This window comes from Aythya marila (genome assembly GCF_965140915.1).
Source record: "Aythya marila genome assembly, chromosome: 1".
Classification (NCBI taxonomy): Eukaryota; Metazoa; Chordata; class Aves; order Anseriformes; family Anatidae; genus Aythya; species Aythya marila.
Window position 1 is genome coordinate 67228709 of NC_139042.1, and position 20712 is coordinate 67249420.

Genomic DNA, 20712 nt, shown 5'->3' on the forward strand with positions numbered 1-20712 from the left:
ACACAGCTTGTTAAAAGTGAATGTAGCTCATTAAGTTTAGCACCAGCCCTGGCAGGGGCCACCAACAGATCAAATGTCTGCTGCAGGAAGGGAAATAAATATGACACTTGGTTGCTGCCTTATAACGCATCAGCAGAGAAATGGTAGCTATTCGGGAACCTGCAGATAGAACAACAACAAAAGTTTTTTCATTAGGAGTGTAACCAGTCTAAGCAGGATGAATGCAGAACTGGGTTTGGCACCTGGTTTTGCAAAACATGTGCTGAAGAGTACTTAGGCATTTACTGGGGTAGAGCTAATCACATTGATAAATGATGGTGCATAGAGGTAATAAGATAACAGCTATTATTTAAGGATGGATTTAAAAGTAAACATAAATTCTCTCATTTGATTATAAGATAAACTTAATGAATAAATATTACTGGTTTATTATGATAATTAATGTCATTATTTATCCTAGACATAATGATTGGGAGCAAATTCAGACAAGCATCTAGACCATCAATATTTGTCTTCCTTGGATGGTCTGGGTTTTAACCAGGTTGATTAATAGGTGTTCTTGTTTCTGAACAGAAATGAACTGGGTGTCATAACAAAACTTTGAAGCTGACAAGTAACCATACCCACGTTTCAGCAATGGGGAAGCTGAGGTAGAAAGGTGCAGGTGCCATTTCAGTAGCATGCATAACTCATAGACAGGGGTAAAGCCCTGTTCAGCAAAGCACTTGAGAGGTATGGAAATCATGCACTTAAGTGAAGCACTGAAATGTAGAGTGCCGGTACTAGAGCTCAGACATCCAATTTACTGTTTTATGCCCTACCTACTGAGCTGCCTTACTGCCTTCAGTTTTTGGCCTTACTCCTAAGAAAACAACATTTATGGCAGCATACCATTTGCTTGCCTATCCATCTGTCCTCTCCTATTAACTTTTGAATCCACAGCTGTAGGCAGATATGATGGAGAGCTGAAACCCTATCAATTGCATGGACTTAGGTCTGCGAAAGAAAGAGATCCTATAAATGCCCTGGCTGAAATAAGGGCCACAGCATGAAATTATGCTAATGAAATGATAATAAAAACTATCTTTCATTAAATACAATATAGGAAATCCTCCTTGAGTTGCATATCTAATAGAAATAACTTTGCTAGGTCTGCTGATCACAGAGCTGCTCATTTACTTTTCTGAAACAAGACATTAATTGCACAGTAATTTCACACTTGGCTAGTTCCCTCATATCCCATGCTACACATTTCAGCTTATGCCCAGTCACCTGTAGCCAAGGCTGGTACATGACTTAGTTGTAAAGCAAAGCAATGAAAAATTTCAAAATGCAGCTCCTCTGGCAGCTCTCTTGTTACCAGTGCTGCAAAACACGTTTATCTTGATGTAGCGTTACTTTCTTAACTCAATTGTGCTATGGTGCAATTATCTGTCAAGGAAAATGGATGTTTTCAATAACAACCATTAGAAAATGTGTCTACATGGTACTCCACAATTCAATGAAGCTGTGGGCAGATGGAAGCATGGAAATGAAATGATGCCTGGAAAAAAAATATATATATAAATAAATAAATAAGATCTTCTGCTACCCATCTAGGGGGTTGATCTTGCTGATGGATGCATCAGTTTTGCAGAGTGCCTGCAGATCACTCTGTGCTGAGATTTGTGTGCTTGTAATTTTGCCCCCCTTTGTCGCTGCTTCCTTTGTAAGGAGAAAATAAAGAAATAAATAAATCAATCACAAGTTATGGCCTCTGATCGCTTCGTCCAGGTGAGTACAAGGGGTACACGAAGGCTTAACTCATTTGTCACCCGAGTCAGTATCGAAACGAGCACATTGCACCAGCGGCCGCAGCACGGCAGTGATGCCTCGCAGAGAGCACGGAGGGTCCTGGCGTGCCTCCGGTGTGAGCATCCCAGGCTTGCTAGCAGCGTTGCCCTCTGGTGCCCAGCCCCAATATTGCAGCGCTAAGCATCCTGTCCCCTTGGAGAAGTCAGCTGCACGCCCTGCTGCAGGGTACCGGCTGTCACGAAATAATAATTTTCGGGTATCCCAGTGGTTATACACAAAATATACACAGCTGTGGAACTGGAGGAGAGAACTTGGTATAAGACTACCATGTTATAAACAAAGGATATTTGGGGTATTTATATAGCAGATCTGTGGTGCAGCCCATGGAGACCCCACAACGCCCACGCAGCTGTGGCAAGTCCTGCACCCCAGGGTCGTCAGAGGAAGCAGGAGCTCGGTCCTGCACTGAATTACCCTCCCAGATTTTGTTCCTTTTCTGACAGGCTGATGCTGATCCTTTGTACTGGTGTCAGTTCATCTGTGTACCGTATTTTGCCTTTTCTGTTGGAAATTCGAGTTTGTATGCTGGTCTTTCACTGCTTTACATTTAGATGGCTGTACTCCAGAAATATGCGTGCTCCTCACCCCAGGCAGGAATTCAGCAGGAACTATCTGAACTGCTGTGCAGAAACCCCTGAGCTTCATTCAAAACCTTTGCAGCAAAGATATTCAAAACATTTTGTTTTCTTTCAGCTTTGCTGTATATTCTCCTTCAGACTTTCTCTGTTGATCTCTCAGCAGGCTGAAGAATAATAGATGGTATTTGGTGTGTGAGGCTCTTCCCCCTAGAGAAATGTCAAGTTTTTGGGTGGTGAATAGCCAGTTACGAGACCAGTTACATTTTTGTTCCTTCACCATAGAAAAAGTAGATGCAGAAAGGACCAGACAAGGAGACTTGGCAGCTGCTTCTAGTTGTTCGGTGGAGAAACCTATCAGGGTGACAAATGTCTGGATTAAGACAGTTTATGGCCATCCAGCCCTGTCAAACACAGGCTTTTTCTCTGTCTGGTAAGGCAGAGGGGTGGCAAAAGTGATGTGTGAGTTGTCTGGAGCAGGCAGGTAGGAGAAGCCTTCGCAGCAACCTCCACACAAGCATCCATCCCTGCTGCCAGTAGAGATCCTGCAGTCACTGCCCGATTCTAATAGCCCAGCAAACAAATAAACATTTTGGTGCTGTCTTCAGAGCAATAAGCATATCCGTCTTGTAGCAGGGGGTTATTCCCTGGCCTCGCATACACCAGTAAAACTGCAGCAGGGTGCAGGGAGCTTTTGGCCAGCCTGTCGAGAGGCTGCACATCCTCTGTCGGATTGGCTGTGTTAAATGGTTTGAAATCTACAGCAGGTAGATTTGCAATTTCTGCAGCTACTTCTGTCTCCTTACCTGTTGGGGACTGTGAAGAGGAGCCAAGCAGTCAGCTGATGTGTGTTTAGCTCCTAGATAATATTTCTTGTTGTGCATATCTGGCAGTTATCTCACTGTCCTTTGGTTTGTCCCCATTGACATTCGTCTGAATCCCCCCATTTGTTTTCAAAGGACTCTGGTTCGTGTGCAGTCTGAGTTTGCAGATCCCAAATGGGCATTTCCATGTTTTTTTTTTTTGTTGTTTTTTTTTTTTTTTTTTCTGTAATCCATATGCTTCTTTTTCCACACTGGGATGTCTTCTTTTGTGCTACACATGCATCCCAGAAGCAAAGAGGCTGCGCCATAGCTCTGGGTACACACAGCTCTGGGAGTAAGGTGGCATTTCTCACAGTTTTTACTAACACAAGATGAACTGACTTCTATGTGTCAATTCTACTAATCTCTCCTCTTCCACAGGTGGCATTTGGATTGGCAAAAGTTTCCACTGAGTGGCGGACAAGATGAGCTTTCACCCATGTAAAGTCTAAGTGCTGAGCTCTCCGAGATTGAATCTTCCACTGCAGAAGCAGTCAGAGCAACTTCTCTCTGAGGTGTGCTGGATATTCAAGTAAAGAACAGTACTACATTTCATTAAATGAAACATAATTAGCAATAAACATTGCACCGTGACATAACACAGAGGAGAGAAAGTGCTGCTCACAGTTATTTCAGAGCCAGGACTTTTGTAAAGAACCGTCCAAGTGAGGTTTCTGTCCACCAGGAAAATTTGTATGACCAAGAAAAGGTAACTCTGACCATCTGTCAGGGCTTTGTTCTCCTGATTGTCAGATATAATGAGATTCCTTCCTCACTTTAAGCTTACTGCTCCTGGCTGTATTCACGGGCATGGTTGTTAGTGCCAGGAGCAGTAAGCTTAAAATGAAGCATTTTATCATTCCTTGCTTCAAACCTTCCTTCTTGCAACCCACCCCTCTTCATTCAGGGTGCTATCTTCCCTTAACCCATCTTTCCTCTCTGCTGGGCTCTCCTCTGCTGCCTTTCCTTCCTTCTCCTTCAGTGCTACTCTGTAAGTCTTCCCTGCAACAAGCAGTGCAAAATCTCTCATGTCTCTCTTTACAGCTTCTCATTCATTCCACATCATATTTTTGAGCTCTCCCAAACACTGATACTTGACTGCTTGCAGTCACCCAGCCCTGTTTCTGTAAAGCTGTGACTGATTATTCCTCTGCACGTATGATACCTTACTTTCATCCTCAATGAGCCATACATACATTTTTTTCCCCAGATGTATCTTTGCCAAGACCTTCCTGAATGCTGACTCTGTCCTCCAGCACTTGCAGTCCCTCCCGGCTTGCCATTGCCTGGAGATTTAGTAAGTGTGCCCGCCTGGTAGGAGCCAGGTTGCGAGCGAGTGCTATCAGCCCTGCAAAACCCCACGCATTGCATTCTGGCAAAGAAGCTTCAAGAACAAATAAATACAATTTGTCGCGTTAATTCTGTCGCAACTCGTTTGCATCCTTGATTCAGCAAAGTGTTTGTGCAATGCTAAAGGGCTAGCCCCTTTGCTAGAAGCAGGAATCGAGACATTTGAGCCCTGCCAGACCTAGGACTGAGGGAGAAGCCTGCAGCGTGCATTTCACCTTCCACCTACGGTGCAGAAATGGAGCCCAGGGGACTGGCAGGGAGCGAGGCTGTCCAAGGCAACGGAGCATGAAGGGACCTGAGAGAGCGAAGCAAAGTGCCAGGAGGGTTTTCCTCCCATGCTTCGTGCTCTGGCTCTTTAGCAAGCAGCCCGTGGAGAGGGCACACAGCACTCACCCCCCCCAGCAAGCCCATTTGCAGGTTCCTTGCTGTGTGCTCTGCTGAGCAGTGCTGTGCTGCGGGAGCCGCTGAGCCGAGCCCCGGCAGCCCAGGCTTTTAACACAGGAGGTCCTGGGCCAGCCTGGAGTGATTTTCAAGGTAAATTAGGTGGCGTGAAGTTGTGCCTGCCTTGCTGAGAGCCAGCAGAGCTGTCTCGAGCGGCATGCTCTAAGCTACAGCAACTAGTTTCAGGAGTTGATTAAGTGTCAGAAAAAAAAAAAATCCCCTTTGTGGCTTAAATGTATTGCCTCTCAGAGTAATTGAATCTCCCCCGTTGCTCCTTTTCATTACAGGAGGATGGATAAGCATTGGATTTACTCTTCTAAACATGCTCATTACTTTGTGTATCCTGTCACGTCCCCTTTTATTTGTCCCTTCTCTTGCTGACATGGGGAACTGAGCTGTTGTTCCTTTTTCTCGCTGAAAGTTTTCTGTCCTTCTGATTGTTGTTGCCACCCATCTGGCCTCCTCAGCTTTCTGCTGTGGGTTTTGCAGTGGGATGGATGCTCAGAAAGAGTTTTGGGCCAAGGATGACCTCTACATGTCAACGCTATGAATCTCTCCTCTTCCACAGCTGCCATCTGCATTGCTCCGGGGAGCAAAGGTTCCCGCTGCGTGGTGAACAAGAGCTCTCCTATGCGTGTCACAGGGGAGCCACAGATACTACAGAAACACAGCTGAGGAATCCCAGCTAATTACCTGCAGATTACCACACGTTTATCACCTTTATTTAGCCAGCTTTAAGGCCCCACTAGGCGTTATTCTCGAAACCTGCTGTGGGTGGAGGAAGGCGCTGCTGATGGCGAGAGCACAGCATGAGCTGCGTGTGGTATGGTATTCATGCAGAACTGAGCAAGGCCTGATTGTCTTTAGCTTTGGCCTCTGATGTGAAACAGGCCACAAGTGCCATCGCTGTGCTTTAGCATCATTACCTTGCAATTCCATGCGTTACTGCAGTGCATCCCCACCACTTGCAGGTGGCTTAGCTTTCTCCCAGCTGGCTCCTAGCACTTCAGGAGCCAGAGAAGCCAGCATCCCTTTGGTAATCTTTCCATGACCCAACCACTTCCAGTAGGATTTGCCAACACAGTGCTCAGCGGTGTGCCATGAGGGCACAAACAGGCCATGGATGCCCTTAGCAGCCTCCCTTGGGACACCCCACAGCCCCTCGCCAGCACCCTCTGCCCAGGTGGAGGTATGGGACCTACAGAGTCCTTCAGCCAGGTGCCACCCCATTAGAGGCTGTGGGGGTCCTGGATTGTCCCCCCTTGTGGTGCAGCCCCTCCTGCTGCTCCCTGCCTGGCAGGATGCTGAGCGGCTCCTGCCTCTCATTTTTGCACCTTCTCAGCAGTCCAGTGCTTGGCTTGTGGTGTGCAGGCAGTTTTGGGATAAAACCAAACCAGATTTGTGCTGAGGTCCTGGTTCAAGGAGCAGACCTGCTCCCCCATTGCCCACATCTATTTATGTCCTGTGCTTCCTTGTCCAGTCCCAAGCGTGAATTCACACTGGGTTTTGTCTTCTCCAGTCTTACAGACCTCTAAGGCTGGACAGTGCATCTCTGGGCAACCTTTTGCACTGTTTGGCTGTTCTCCTGGGGAAAATGTTCTCCTTACGGCCAGCTTCAACCTCCCTTGTTTCACCTAATAATGCCTGTTGCCACTTGTGTTCCCACCCTGCACCACAAGGCCCCTGGCTCTGTCTCCTGGATGTCACCTCTCAGGTCCTGGGAGGCCATCAGGTGGCCTGAAGCCATCCCTCCTCCAGGCTGACCTGGCCCTGCATCTCCTCGTGGGCCAAGTGCTTCAGCCCCAATGGTTTTGGGGGGATCTACATGTGCTCCTTCCCGTTTGTCTACGTCTTTCCTGGATTAGGGGCCCACAGCTGGACACATTAACCTAGATAGGATCCAACAACAGCCAAATAACTCATCACTTCCTTCTCTCTACTGGGCAAAATTCTGCTAATACAGCCCAAATTGGAACCTTAGCCAGTTAAAAATAACGCACAAGACAAACAAAACAAAAACACACGCACAAAACCACCACTTGTTTCTCAGAGTATGTTTTTGAAGACCGTGGAGCTGGCAAACCCCATTCACAGACACCTGTGCCAGAATAACAGAGATGGTTTCATGCCATGGTACTAGGGCTGAGTTCCCCAGGAGGGGAAGGGAAGATAAGGGAGGACTTGAGGAGACCACTGCTGTGGGACGGTTTTTACTGGGGAATCCCAACCTGGTGTATTTCCTCAAGGTAAGCCTTGTAACCTCCACCTTGTCTTTTATTATACTCTTCTCTGAAGGAAGTAATAATTTCAGTGCTTTAAGCTTTCTGCCCCTAAATAACTCTGACTTCCAAAAGAAATCATCCCACTCCTCACAGTGCAAACAGCTGGCTGCACCACAGATTTTAATTCCCCATTTCAGTAAAAAGGGTGGATGTTTAGAATATCTCTCATAAGTGACTCGTTTGTGCTTTATGATAGCCAGTAAGGCAAGCTGGGAAAAAAAAAAAAAAAAAAAAAAAAAAAAAGAGAGTATCATCTGATTGAATAGTGCCTGTCTGAACAGCAGTATGTGTTCCACTTCCTTCAATGTGCTTTGGGTTCATCATTTATCACACTCAAGCCCTTAATTATTCAAAGTAATAAATAATTCATGAAAATATCCACAGTGATTTTAATGTGTTGTTTAGGGTGTATATTCTGAAATTATAGGAAAATATATTTTCTTGTCAAAAGGGCAGCTCATCACTCAGGACCCTATTAAAGAATATGCAATAAATATAAAATGCATGGTTGAAAGTATTTGAAAATTATCTATATTCAGATGATTGATCTCCTCTGAACACAGTTAGAACGAGACAATGCCACAATACAGCCTGACGAGGGTTAGTACCTGCTACAATAAAGAAGGACAACAAGAAGAATTACTGATTGCAAATTTATTACATGGAACACTAAATTCCAGACAACTGAGTCACATAATAGACGAACAGGGCAATGGCAAGTCTCTTTTCTTTGTATAAACCAAGTTACCGAGCTAGTAAATCGACCCACAAACTTCATATTCCGTGGTATTCTGAAAAAAAAAATAACACAAAATCACATTTTATGTTGAAAAGTTGATCTGAATATGGTTTAGCATTCACTTATGTATGTCTGGTCCTCAAATCCTCAAATCCTAGCACCAGAAGATTAAAATAGATGAAAGTTTGAAATACTGGGTAAGTGTCCGTGTCTGCTACTTGCATTCAAACATGAATCCTCCCTCCCAATACAGTCCTTCTCTCTCCACCATGTCCTAACTTCACTGACTTTCATTCAGAGCACTGGAGGCAGTGTTGATCCTGCAGCCCAGATGACTCAGGGCACTGAGATGTGGGTAAGACCAGAGCAAGCACACTGCAATGCTGCTCTGTGATACTCTCACAGTCTTTGTCTCCTTTCTTTCTGAAGTGATTTAATCTTGAAAATAAAGCAAATAATACCTTTGCTGTATTTCTTTACATTATTTCTTTGCTATTCCCCTGCCTTGTTCCCCCCAGAAAAATAACCCTTCCAACCAACAGTTGGATCTAATTCTTATGCTGCAAACAAAAAATAATTATCTTGTATTGCAGAATAAAAGATTAGAAGAAGAGAAACTAAAAAGGAGATGCATTGACATTGCCTGTTTTGTGCATTTCCCATTAAAGCTAACAAAGACCTTCAAAAGACCCTTCCAAAGATGGATAAAGAAGAGCTACATGATATTAGATCTCACTCTCCTCCTTCTTTACATCCCCACCCCTCCTCTTTTTAATGTTTACTCAAAAACGGATTCTAATCCTGAGGTGAGGATGACTCCCCTCTGCATGCAGAGATCTGTATTCGTGGGTTCTCATGTGGGATTAGTGACTGAAGGTCTCTTGGAACAGAGGTCAGTGAACATATTTATCACAGCGAAGGACATGGCTAGCTTTTATGTTCAAAGTACAATTTACACCCTCTAGGGAAAAAAAAAAAAAAGGATTTTTTCTCAACCTTTATCATTTTTGTATCACTTCTATAGTTTTTATAGGGGATGAAAGCTCCTCCTGAAGGAACCTTGAAGAAAGAAAAGAGTCTTTTTGTCAAAAGCATACACTGTAACTCCTTGAGCATGCAAGAAAGCACTTCTACCCTGATAGCTTTCAGAGACTGTGTGAAATATCCCAATGGGTATCTTGGGTTTTTACTATAATACTCCTCAGTAACTCCTTCTGCCACAAGGATCATCGTTATTGAAACAGAATAAATTCTTGTCACCTTTGGATGGCCTACTCACCACTGCCTTCAATAGTTCTTCCATTTCGAGGCTGAAAAATACAATAATGAGATAGGTTTATAAGATGGTATTTACACTAGTATTAGATGCCAGATTTATATGCACACCAAAATACACCTCCCAGAGCATGTGAAAAGGCTGCAGTAAGATTTCCTTTAAAGGGACAACATGTCAAATACCAGGGGGAGCCATGCAGGCTGGGTTTTGCCTCTGAACCTGAGAAGTATTTATTCAGCCTCCATCCAAACAGTTAAATAGTCTGACTTTAATTATTCTCATTAAGGATCTTGGTCCCACTTCATGAAGGTACTAACCTGATGACCAACAGAGTATATAAATACCAGGACTGAAAGTACCTGGCTGGCCTGAACTGGGACTCTGGTTACCTGCCAGAATCTCCTTTTTAACAGATTTCTTTTCCGATGTGTTGACAATATTCCTACTAACTAGTTTGGTGTTAATCATGCAAGATTAATCATATAACCATAGACCAGCATATTCTACATTAGGCCATGCCATAGTTCATCAGGCCAATGGGTGAATAAATTGAGGGAAATGATGATCTCTGTAATGTTACTTTGGCTTTTCACCCTGATACCATTACTTGCTAACCAGACCTTTCAGACCACGTGGACAGTCAGCTCAGGCACGTTTTGTCTGGAGAATTTAGTACAAGGACACCTTGGTCATTTCTGACACAACAAGCCACATACTACTTCTCTCTTTGGATGACTTGACTCGAGACAGTAATTGCAGTCACCTCTTCCAAGCAAAAAAGGTTTAGTCCATTACTACCCCAGATCTCATCATCTTGTGGTCTTTTAGCTGAACCAGAGCTTTTTAAGCAAATGGCTTCTTCAGCTTTCAAGGAAGGGATATTTGGTATCTCATCAAAACAAGTGCAGCACAAGTTTGTAAAGGTAAGCAGTTGCTCATATCCATATATAACATTGTCTGTTATGCAAATCTTTAAGAGCAAAAGATTCAGATACCCTGAAAAGGAAAAACGGCCGTCCCAGAGTCCCGTGACTATCCTGTAAAATAAAATACAAAACCATTAACAAAACACTTTAAGCTCAGTTCCATAGATCTGTTTACAAGTTTTGGTGTCTGTCCATCAGATTATCAATAATTCAGGGCATTTTTCAGCAGCATGCAAACAATGAGATGCTGATAGTCTCCAGTGCCCGTTCATCTGGAATGCTCATTAAAAATTAATACCCAAAGGGCAATGTCAACAACTATCCATTCTGTCTAGTGTAAATATACTAAATTACCATAATTAAAGATTCACAGACTTGAGAAAATGTAGAAAAGAAAGCTTTATACGTGGTGCATTTCTTTGCAGAAGCAGGGTCTGCACAGCTTTCTTCCCAACCATTAAAAAAAAAATTACTTGTATAAAGCAGCAAAAGAAGCACAAAAATGGCCATACACCGCTGTCTACTGCTACTCACTTGTCATTACATTTACATACCTTCTTTGTAAACTCTGCAGTAGCAATCTGTGATTCCTGCAAGTTGACAGTGTAAATTAATCAAGATGCTGTCACTTCTTTGGTTTGTTACATTAATCCTCTGTCACTGATCAGGTTCTCCACTCCGTGTGAGAAGAGAGAACAGTACAAGCAGAGAAGACAGCTACAAGAACAGCAGCAGCAAATGGATCTTTTTAAAGATTTATTTTAAATCTCACTTTAACCAACCTCATCATTCAACATGCTTCCAGCTCAGGGGGGCAAAACAGAACTCAAAGTGCAGTGAGCACAGCAGCTCCATTCCTCAAGCTTGAATGGCACTTACAGCTCTTTCTTACCTTCTTAAAGTGGGGCTGCTCTCCGGCTTTTGGATTGCCCTTCTGAATTACCCAGGCATCGTTGCTGTTTTTAAGCCTTCCCCTTCACCCTTTTTATTCTTCAGGAAATTCACCACTTTTCTATTCATCCTGACATCAAAGAATAGAAACTTTCTCCATGACTTCACGGGAGCAGACCAAGCCTAGTGTCTAACAAAGCTCTGAACCTGCACTCTGGTACACCTGTGAGGTCTGGGAGCCCTCCTGCCTGCAGCACAGCTGCCTGGCTCCACACTTCTGGCTGACCAGAAGCTCTGAGCCACAGCCATTGTTACAACAGCGTATTGGGTTTCTGTGGCAAGGGCTTGGCAGCAGGGAGGCTGCAGGAGTGGCCTCTGTGAGGAGAGTCCAGCAGCTGCCCCATGTCAGATCAGAGCCAGCTCCAGCCAGCTCCAAAAGGGACCTGCTGCTGGCCAGAGCCAAGCCAGGGAGTGATGCTGGGTGGGCCTCTGGGAGAACAGATTTAAGGAAGACCTGATGTGTAACAGCAGCTAGGAAAGAGAAAATGTGAGAGAAGCAGCCCTGCAGCCCCCAGGTGAGTGCAGCAGGAGGGCAGAGGTGCTCCAGGCAGGCAGCAGCAGTTCCCCTGCGGCCTGTGGAGAGGTCTCTGGTGGAGCAGGCTGTCCCCCTGTAGCCCATGGGTCCCACATGGAGCAGATCTCCACGCTGCAGCCCCCCCATGGGTGGAGGAGCCCCCGGTGGAGCAGGTGGATGTGGCCTGGAGGAGGCTGCGGCCCATGGAGAGCCCCCGCAGGAGCAGGCCCCGGGCTGGAGCTGTAGCCGGTGGAGAGGAGCCCACACGGGAGCAGGGGGTCTGGGGGGAGCTGCCACCCATCCGTGGGGACCCGTGCTGGAGCAGTTTGCTCCTGGGGGATGGACTCCGTGGTACGGAGCCGTGTGGGAGCAGTTCTTGGAGAGCTGGTGCCTGTGGGCAGCTCCCGCAGGATCAGTTTGGGAAGGCTGGCATCCCGTGGGAGGGACCCCACATGGAGCAGGGGCAGACATAAAGCTTTAGGGACTGACCGCAGCCCCCATTCTCCATTCCCCTGCAGCACTTGTGGGAAGGACATAGAAGAAGGTGGATGAGGGGGAAGGTGTTTTTAGTTTGCTTTTAGTTCTCACTGCTCTAATCTGTTAGTTGTCTGGGGTGGGCTTGAAAACCAAGCACATGTAATGAGTAAGGATATGAAGACAAATGAGGAGATCACAGGAAATGAGTGAAGATGGGAAACTGGGGAGTAGGAATTTAAAAAGAAAAATATACAAGAAAGGAGGGAATTGGCATTCAGGGTATGAGATGAGGATTTCCTTGTTAACCTGTTCTTGGTTCAAGCCCTGAGGCAATGATTTATAGAACAAATCCCATTAATGCCAGCTCAGTATGAAACAAAGGAGAAAAGTACATGCTCAGTGGGGATGCTTTAAAGGATGCGAAGACAGAGTACAAAGATTGTTTGTTCTGAGATGGTTACTGTTTATCAAGCAAAGAGGCAACAATTCATGACTTAGACTCACTTTCAAATATCCTATCTAATTTATGGTTTTATCCTATCGAAGAAATACAGAAATACAAGTGAGCTTTTAAACAGTACATTGGCTTGATTTTAGGAAAGGGTTAATGGAGATTTTTTCCGATGTAGTTGGGTTTAGATATTTAGTTTCTGTTGATTCATTTGAAAGTGCCATCTACAAGATATACCTGAAGATTCGATACAGAAACTGAGTAGTCTGCCAGTTGTCCCAACAGATTTTAAGTTCCCCGAATGCAGCTCAAGTCCCATTATGCCAACATTGCCACTGACTTTGCCTGTCACGATGCTGAAGCATCATTCCTTCTCTTGAAACACTATCTGCCTTCTCTGCTTAATCTACAACTCTGAATTAAAGTTTATATAAAACCACACAAATACAGGATTGTGAAGAAAGTTCAGGTCCACGTGAAATCAGTAGGATTTCATAACTGTTTCATTTGCAGCACCACATATAGACTCGTGTTTGCAGTGTCTTCTCCAGAGTCCTTGTGGGCTGAGAAAATACAGCTTCATGTCGTAAGAGATTTGAACAGCCAGGTAACAATTGGCATTTTTGTTTAGTTCTTCCATCTCTCATTTAGCTTCAGTCCACCTACATGTAATCCTACTGCAGATATGTAACAAGTATTAGTCGTACCTCTTGAAAGGATACTGTATGGGATCCAGCTCCCAGTCTTAAGGACTCAAAACAGAGGGTGAATTTTTAGCAAGTTTAGTAACCAAATCAGCCCTAGAAATAGGTCTGCACACAAAGTTACTGTCTGATTCTGGATGTCCCCTCATTAGCTAAGCTGTAGAAGCACAGGAGTTAATATTGAACTCAATTCATTTGGAGGACATTTAAGACTGAAATGCTAGAATCTTTATATAATAAACTTCAGTACTGCACATTGTTATAGCTGCTTTAAGAAAGCATGCATGGAATTATAAGCTAAAGACACTGGCAAGAAGAGAGGTGAAAAACACATCAAAATACTTCCTACTATTGTCTTGAAGGCTCTTTTTTTTATTAAATCACAACTATAGGACTCAAGCTCCACAAGTGAATTAGCTTTCATAACATACCTACAGGCAGTATGAATTTTATGGGAAAGGAACTGTTGATTAACTGGTGATAATAAGAAAGCAGTATGAAGCAGAACTGACATTGAGCTAGTTCCTAATATGACTGCACCAATGACAAAGTGCTATACTCAATAATTCAACCTTTCAGCTTAAGCTTTTGAATCTGATTCAGGCACACCAAAAAAAAAAAAAAAAAAAAAGGAAACTTAAATAAAACATCCAAAAAAAAAAACAAAAAACAGTAAAGCAGCTCATAATGTTTCCATGTCCAGCATGATCTTAAATCAATGTTGAACCAATGTTGTGGGTTCTTTTTTTTTTCGGCATATTTAACCCTGTATTATTCAGAAGTGAGGGTCAGGTTAAAATGCTAACCCTAATTGCAAGTGGACTTTTTGGCTCCTGAGGTCTACAAACAACGGTTTGATCTATAAAGTAATGGAAGAAGAGTTACATGCAAGCCACTAATGAAAAGGAATATTCTTTTATGTATTTCATAGCTACTCTCCCACATCACCTGATTCATGACAGTGTTAGATTATATATTATTGTTTGGAGAAATATGTAAGTAAGGGATGCTTTTAAGTAAATGAAGCAATTACACCTTACCTCATTTGTATGCATGCTGTTGAATATGGAATAACAAAGATCCAAAACAGTGCTGGAGATCTGCGAAGCCAAACAGCAGTTGAATACATTTCCCAATAGGGATGTTGTATACAGGGTTTTTACACAGAACAGGCTCAATTGTGATCCCAGTGCAATTTAAATTGTACGCAGTTCCACTCAAACCACTCAGAGCAGGGTAAGACTTCCTAAAGCTATTATGAGATGAAAAACAAGCATTTTGCACAAGCAGAATGCACATAGTACTACTCGTGTTGTCAGTAGAGTCTCTTGCTATAAAGAGATTTAAATAAGTCTTTCGTATTTAAAATACACTTTCCTATGCTAAGTGTTCTAAGAATTGGCTGTTTTTTTCTGGCATATTGAATGTACACATTTGCATCTCTAAGCATTTTAGGGGAAGCTGTTCGGTATGTTTGACCACAGAGCCCACTACATCCAACAGGGATAATTCTGTCATAAGACGCTAAAAAGATCTGGTTGTACACCTGTAGGATAAGCGATCACGGGCCAAAGAGAAACTCTGCTGAAGTGAATTACCACAGCTCTTTTAATGGATTTTATCTCAGGACTCCCAAGGAGCAAGAGAGAAAAGGTGGGGGTGAAACAGACACCCTAAGAAGGGGGAGGGGGGGGTCCCACACTGACTTGTACAGAATAAGGGTTTGCTCATGTACACAGTCACGTCAGATGAGAAATAACTACAGCACAGGAGATAAAATGCAAGACACCCAAACAACTGGCTTTGGGAACTATTTGCCAGCAGTCTTACAAGAGTGAAATCCATCAGAAAAAAAAAAAAAAAAAAAGCTCAAAATTTCCAGATAACTGCTGATCCTACAAAGACTTTCTCAACCCTTGGAGAATGGAAATGCCCCTTGGGCTCGGTGCTGAATGAAGCGGGTTTACTTTTTCAAAGTCACTCTGCTGCCTGAAGTGCTCGCAAGCTCCGGGCCAGCAGACACAAGCTGCGGAGCCTCCCCCTGCTCCCCAAACCTCTGAGGACCTCAGAAACCCCCCCTGCACTATCTGGGACCCCACTGGTATCCTCCACAGCACTCAACAGCACTTTGTGCTCTACTGCGATGGGAAGACGAGCACACCTGCTGATCCTAGGACCGAGCTAGCCCTGCGGGGAGGACAGCACATCCTCCAGCAAGCTCGCCAGGCTCTCGGGGGTCCCACAGCATGCAGGAGAGAAAACCCATTGCCAAAGGCAGCTTACCTGGGGTTGGTGAGACAGCTCCATCCACTGACTGAAGCACAGCGCCAGTTGCTTGAGGGGTAGAGACCATATATTAACAGCAGGTTTTGCATAGCCGGGGGGGCACATTTAGCCCAAGGAGCCAGGACTGGGTGGCTACGAGCCTGCCTGGCTCTTGGGACCCCCAGCAGGGCTCCCAGAGGGAGCAGGAGGAGGAGACGAGCCCTACCTGACTTTTGGGCAGCTCCGCGCCGTCCCGGTAGCGGGCGAAAGGCTGGGGAAACCCTGCGGGGAGGGGAAGGACACAGCATGTACAGTTAGCAGGCATCCCTTTTACCTTCAAATTAATAAATATGAAGGAAGGGGAGGGGGTGTCGCCGACTTACCAGAGCCCCGCGGCAGGGCGCAGAGGCAGCAGGCGGCGAGCAGCCAGGGCAGGGCGGGCGGCGGGGACGGGGACAGCGGCGGGGACATGGCGGGAGGCGGCCGGGCTGGGCTGGGATGGGCAGGGCCGCCGCCTTTATGGGCCCGCGCCGAGCCCCCGCCCCCGGGCGGCTGAGGGGAGGAGGAGGAGTGGTGGTGGTGGCCCTGGTGGTGGCCACGGTGGTGGATTTGGTGGTGGAGGAGTCGTCCTTGGGGCAGTGGCGTGGAAGGGGCTGTCACAAGGCTTGGGGGGCTTGGGGAGGGAGGTGTGCCTGCTCGGGAAGGAGTTGGGCACCGAAGAAGTGCTGGCTCTCTGTTATATCGGTCTTCGTGAGGAAAGACGATGTTTCTGTTCTTTATTTTTTTTCTTTCAGCTCACCACTTCCAGCCCCTGCTAGGTATGGCAATGGAAAAGCCAAGGAGCTGCTCGTGGCGCTTCGCCTTTCTTCCCAATTTAGCTGTTCCCTTCATCTTTGGGAAGTGCTTCCCCGTTATCTCTGTGCTGCTTCTCAGGGCAAAGCTTTCCCTTCGAGCTGAGACGAGATGCTCAGAGTCCTCAACTCTTCCTCACAAACTTCAAGCCAGCTGAAACAAAGGCGTAATTTCCCTTTCTCCGACTTGTAACACACGGAGGGGTTTGTCAGGCAATGCCCCAGCAAAGGGGCGTTCTGTGTTTGCTAAATTTTCTCAGCACAGGAGGATGGCATTTTAATTTTGACAGCAGCAAGAAACGTGTTCCTGCTTGGTGTGATTTTATTTAAGCTGATGTGGGCACAGAAGCATGATAGCAGAGCCCCACCGGTGTGAGCTGGGCTCATCAGAGGTAGATGGCAAAATGATAGATGGTAAAGGTACTCTGATGGATTGCACAATTCCTATTAACCATCTTCCCCCTGTCTTCTGGCATTTTACTTTTAACCACACTGAAAATTGGTGTTGTCAACAGTGTGTCTGTTGCCACACTTTTCACAGATTGTGCACCCAAATCACTCCCAGGGTACAGAAACCTGGCATCCTATAGATCCATTCCAGATTTGGTGTTAGTTGCTATCTTTTCAAACAGTAGTATATTAAATAGTAATTCTTTTAAATACTAATTAGTTGTATTGTACCCTAATTAGAGGCTACCAAGTCGCTACTATTTATTCACTGTAATGGGACATGGTTCTCTGGCTTTCCCCGTCTGGTAAGAAAGGCACAGCCTGCTGCTTTCTTCCTCAGGGTATTCATTATCTGCCTAAAATCACGCTTCCATCCCACGCAGCCTGTGAAATAATAGCCCCTTTCAAACTATTTAAGTATGTCCAATTTCAGGAGTGTGCAGTGTTTGCTGTAGCATAAGGAAAGAGGCGTATGATCGTGTTGGGTGGGTAAGACCTACCCCTCTCTGAAGTAAAATACTGGATGCTGCCTGAATCTTTCCTTCCTTATTTTCATGCACAATGCAGCATCCACTGCTTTGTTTCACCCTTTTCTGCTGAGTACCTTAAACGTACACTTCAGCAAATTTTGCCTACATGTTAGTCCTGTGAAGCCTGTGGAGCTGCTCGTTTGCTTCAAGTGAGGCTTATACTTAAAGATTAAATAAAAAGTAAATCATACAAGTTCCATTAAAAAAACAAACAAACAAAAAAAAAAAAACAGTACAACTTGTTAACAAATTGAAAATATGATTTTATCAGCCACAGTGCAGAGTGAGAGACGAATGGATAAAAGTGTTTAAAAATAAATTTTCAAAGAGCTGAATGTGTCAAATTGTGAACCCGTCCTCCTTCCTTAAATCTGAACTCTCTTCTGCTGCTGTACATGTCGTTTCGTAGGTGTTAGCTCGGGTGCAGTTCTGCCAATGGATATATCAGCATCAAGACAGATTAATGAGCCATACTTTTACTGCACAAGTGAAATCCCCCCTTTAAGGTCCTCGGCTTCCTGCGTGCAGAGAAAGAAATAGGTTAAGAGTTATTATCAGTTATTCATGAACAAGTTAAAATGAAGCTTTGGTAGGGGGGTCAATGGGAAATGAGGATTTTTTATGGTGAGTCAGGAGGCTTGGTATATATTTAGTACCAGTAACATTTTGGCACCCATAATTTTAGATTAAAACATGCTGTGATAGATAAATGAAGAATAAGAAGAAAATTTGTTTTCAGCAGGCGTGCGGGTGAGGGCTGGCTTCCTTTTCGTAAATGATCTCTGCAATGAAATCAGCGGGTTATCACGGACAGTGAGGACACAATCCATAAAATGTCACCATCGTGCAGTTCCCAAGTGCATCTGAACTGCCTGCTGCTGCCTCCTTACGCCTCGCACCCTCTGCAGCTTGGCACTACTTGGTAAAAAACAAGCCACAGTCCGCTTGGAAAGATGGAAAAAAACTGCAAAAGTTGCAGGATATTTATGAGGCAAACCTGCCGTAAAGCTTGCAGACATCTCCCAGTACTCATCCTGGATTAAATATGACAGTGTCTGCTTACACTGAAGTTTAATATGATTTTAAGTTAACATGCATTTGCGTTGCCAGCACAGACAAATGGTCCAAACAGTGAAAGCTCTCGTCTCGTTTTTGTTTCTAGCTGGGCAAGGCTCAACTCAGCACTCAGAGCTGTGGACCCAAACCTTGCTCACACCAGCACTAGGTACAGGATAGGTTTCTTTCATTTGTGGTTGGATTGCTGTACTTTGTAGATGTAAGGCCGTGGTCTTAAAGTGTATTATGTCAGCAAGTCTTTAAAGAGGATCAATACAAGCATGCCTCATACAGTAGGAGGTCAAAGACAAGCTAACTGAGGGTCTGACTGTGGAGGAATAGTGCAAATGGAGGAGTGAGGAGCTAGACTGGGAATCCAAACTGTTATGTTATTTTGGATCACTTCTTCGCTATTTCCTGGCTAAAGGTGATTTTATGACTGTTAGGTTCAGCCAGAGGTGTGGAAATTCCTCTGAAATGAAGCAATTTCAGAGGAATATATACAAATACTACTATGTTATATTGTATGGAAGCAGTACTGTGTGTAAATTATAATTCTGTGCTTAGAGAGATCATCACAGTCTGTGGTATTGGATACCTTATACTGATTGTTATACTGTATTATATATTGTATAACTGGAAGCTTACAACCCTGGGCACCCCGAGTTATGCTTGTATGACAGCAAGGAGTATAACCCAATGCTTTGCTTCCTTCCCTTCTGCGTATCTAGCAGCACTTACTCCCACGAGAGATGTGAGTCAAGTGGCATTCAAAGTGAGTAAGTACTCAAACTCTGTCACTTACAATTATTTCTGAAGATATCTGTATTTTTCTTGTTAAGTAATTTGACTCGTTTAATATGAAGGCAATTAATTTTCTCGCTCTGTTTCAGGTAGGAGAGATTTATACAGAGTTTTACTGGTATTGAAAATGAACTGATGGCTTCCCTGACATGTTAAACTTCATTTGCATGAACTCTTATAACTAGTTGACTGACTCTTGGTAGCTGTAAGACTTAACTTTTATTCTGCTCTTTGGCAGAAATAGCTATGACCTGGACACTTGCTGGCCAGAGTGTCCCAGTTTTTCCCTGTGACATTTATGCCTCTGGATGTCCTTCAGAGCTAGCGCTAGTGTGCAGGACATGCAGTGAGGTGAGCTCTCTGTTCCCTTCTGTAGCAACACATCCTGAGGATGCATCCTTCTTGTCTTAAATGACAGCTGCTGCACTTTCACTGGCTCTGAAGGTTCTCAATAAAGAAGGAATTATGCTAAAGCCAGAAAAAGAAAGGGGAAAAAAATGAGAGAAAACAAAGCATGACTTGTGGAAAATAATGATGAAGGACACAGTGATGAGCCAGGTCTCTCAGCATGAATATCCACAGAGAAAACAGAGTTGTGAGGAGCACCATATCCCTCGGATTAGGGCAAACCCTGTATCTGCCAGTCTCAGCCCTGCTGCACAAGCAGAGGTTGGAGTCTCTCTACCTTTCTTGTCTCCATATCACTGGAGAAAACAGATTTCATTTTTGTTCGTTCCACAGTATAATTTGCCAATATAATTTATAATAATATAAACAGGACGGACACCTCCCCTGGTTTAGCACCATACAGCTGCTAGGAAGAAAATAACTCTATCCCAGCCTAAACCAGGACAACACCACACTTAGAATCAAGCAGAATACATGTGGTTATTACCTGAAAAGGCATAATTCCTCAAAGAGGACTAAAAGCCAAAATTTGAAAAGGAAACAAGCAGCCACTGCAGTGGCTGTCAAGCACTTCTTCCTAAGCACATCTCTCTGGGGAGAGGTTTTAGCAGAGATGACACATTGGGACTGGATCTCATCACTTGTTAATGTAAAAGGATACCATGCAGTAACTGGTGAATTCTGTCTGGCTTATCACTGCTGCCCCCAAATACTTTAGATGGCTGCAGCTACGTGACTCTCATGGAGTCATATGAAATTGGAGAGCAGAGAGTTGATTTAGTTGCATGAACGGTCCCAAGGCAGGAAGGAAAATTCATTGCATTCAATTAAAATTTTCTTCTTCTTTCAGTTGAAAAAGTTATCACGCATATTCCTGGCCAGCAATAAAATGTCCAAAGAAGGTAGTATTTAATGGAAGAAATAAGGAGAGCTGCAAAATTAACA

General features: G+C 44.4%; 1 protein-coding gene across 1 annotated transcript; it reads right to left on the bottom strand.

Moving 5' to 3' along the window:
• Window positions 1-8899: 8899 nt before the first annotated feature.
• NMS (neuromedin S) lies at window positions 8900-16139 on the bottom strand (the record flags this gene model as incomplete). Its single annotated transcript, XM_082784600.1, is given in 10 exon segments — window positions 8900-8992; window positions 8994-9029; window positions 9031-9065; window positions 9384-9414; window positions 10376-10417; window positions 10861-10896; window positions 14444-14503; window positions 15687-15737; window positions 15895-15950; window positions 16052-16139. Coding segments are annotated over 10 exon segments (528 nt in total).
• Between the last annotated feature and the right edge of the window lie 4573 nt (window positions 16140-20712).